A 1948-nucleotide genomic window follows, 5' to 3' on the forward strand; every position below is an offset into this window, starting at 1 on the left:
CAACACATGTGCTTATTGGATATGCAACCCAGCCGAACTCACTGACATAAAGGAAGCCTACGGTTTTGAATAAGTTTTCCAGATAAAAGAACCATTGAAAAGCTCCTGTTGCAATATTGATCAGAAAATAGAGTCACGTCTCTGATTTGAGGGAAAGGGCTGACTTGTGGAAGAAAAGGACGGACAAAAGGTTTTAGAATACTTCGGAGAGGACATCAAGGTGTGTATCAGGCCTTCTTTCTGTGTTCATCACTTTATTAAGCAGGTGCATTTACATGTTGTGTTTACTTTCATGCATTTTCTATGACTCTTTATTGCAGATCAATGACTGAAGAAGTATTCTATTGGAAAAACCTGATGAATTGGATTCTCATAAACTCAACGTTGTTTTTTTTTAACTCCTTCCTATGAGCACTCCTTTATTACTGAATAAAGGTCTGCATCGGTGTTTTCCGCTCCTAAATCAGTCTGGCAGTAATCTAGACAAGAACAGAAATGAGTTGCTTCTGTGCTGTTCAGGAGGAGTTCTACTGTGAAGTTCTTCTGTTGGATGAAACCAAATTGACGTTAACCACTCAACAACAAGGAATAAAGGTAAGAGACGATCCATTACGCGCGCTTCTGTGGTTCCAGGTTCTGCGGTTGACAGGTACTGTAGGCCTAATCATCTGCTAATGACAGATACCGGTGTCTGCCATCACACCCGGGAGGTTCGTCAGTCAGTACACCCGCCACCGTTCTGGTTGATGGGCTGTAGTTGATGTTGTTGTTGTTGGCATCAGACTTGTTGACTAAAATTCTTAGATTGGTTTGATTCTCAGGATGTAATGTAGCCATTGAAATATACTGTAGGCCTGAATGTGCTGTGATCTGTAATCGCATAGCCTGACTCATAACACAAAGGCCCTAAGGGCCTAAACCTGGCTATGTAAATCCCTCTAATAATCTCCCTGATTTATTCCTGTTTGTAAATTAAATCTTAAAGGATAATATGGGAATTTTCCTACGATAACAAAATAAGTATGACGTCAATGAAAGTCTAAAACCTAACCAGAAGAGAACCTGTAACTTACTTGACGTGTCAAAAACTGCTTTGAAAAAAATAAGTAAGCATTCTTTGCATGTTTTGCCTGAATGGGAAACAGAGACTGGACGTGTCAACACTGTGTTGTCTTACTCCTCCACCTCAGGACCCTCCTTGTCTTTACTCTCTGTTCAACACTGTAACTGTACTGTATCTTATTCAACCAAAACCCCTTTTTCATGTGACATTTCTAAGTATAATAGTATAATATAGCTACTGTATCCTCCATGAATACATAGCCCAATATCAACAGACAATTCCAACTCAGGAGGCCAGACTGGGCTCAGTGGAGGCTGAGAAAATGGGTTGATGGGCTGGATGTAATCTGGCTGTTGTAGAACCTCAGCTCTGTAGGATCCCCAGAGGCAGCAGAGAGTCGTATCCTAACGCAGGGTGACTGCTGGAGCTAAACAGGTCAAACAAATCATCTCCTGCTGCATCTGTTTGTCTGGCCTTGTGGTGCCCTTTGACCCCCCTGAACCTTTCCCATACTGCCCTGCGTGTGGCCTGGTATGATTTGATCCACAGTAGGAGGGAGACTGGACAGTGGACACTCCCTGCTCTTCAAAGAACACCCGTGCTACACTGTACCTCTGTCACAGGTAACGATGGGAAACAGCATTATGACAAAACAGAGGGAGGTCATTGTTTACATATGATACACTACGGTGTTATGTTATGGTGTATAAACACTGAAAAGACAAAAGGAAACGTAGTTATAATCGTTGTATAGTCTTATTTAACAGTTGGGCAGGTGGGCATTGGGAATAGTTTGTGGAGAGTTGTATGTCTTCAGAGTCGTACATTTGAGAGGGTTGACCCTTTACTGGTTTTTGGTCACAATACTCAAAGGATACCCCTAAT

The 1948-nt window shown here is 42.0% G+C and overlaps 1 protein-coding gene across 2 annotated transcripts in view; it reads left to right on the top strand.

Annotated features, from left to right (window-relative positions):
- Nucleotides 1-485: 485 nt before the first annotated feature.
- epb41l4a (erythrocyte membrane protein band 4.1 like 4A) overlaps nt 486-1948 on the top strand; it is a gene marked incomplete at its 3' end in the record, with an annotated part of 52476 nt that continues 51013 nt past the window's right edge. For both annotated transcript variants that reach the window (XM_083669479.1, XM_083669480.1), the window contains exon 1: nt 486-594. In XM_083669479.1, coding sequence (XP_083525605.1) covers nt 496-594 — 99 coding nt within the window. In that variant the 5' untranslated portion in view covers nt 486-495. The remainder of the gene's footprint in view (nt 595-1948) is intronic.

This window comes from Argentina silus (assembly GCF_951799395.1).
Source record: "Argentina silus genome assembly, chromosome: 5".
Lineage (NCBI taxonomy): Eukaryota > Metazoa > Chordata > Actinopteri > Argentiniformes > Argentinidae > Argentina > Argentina silus.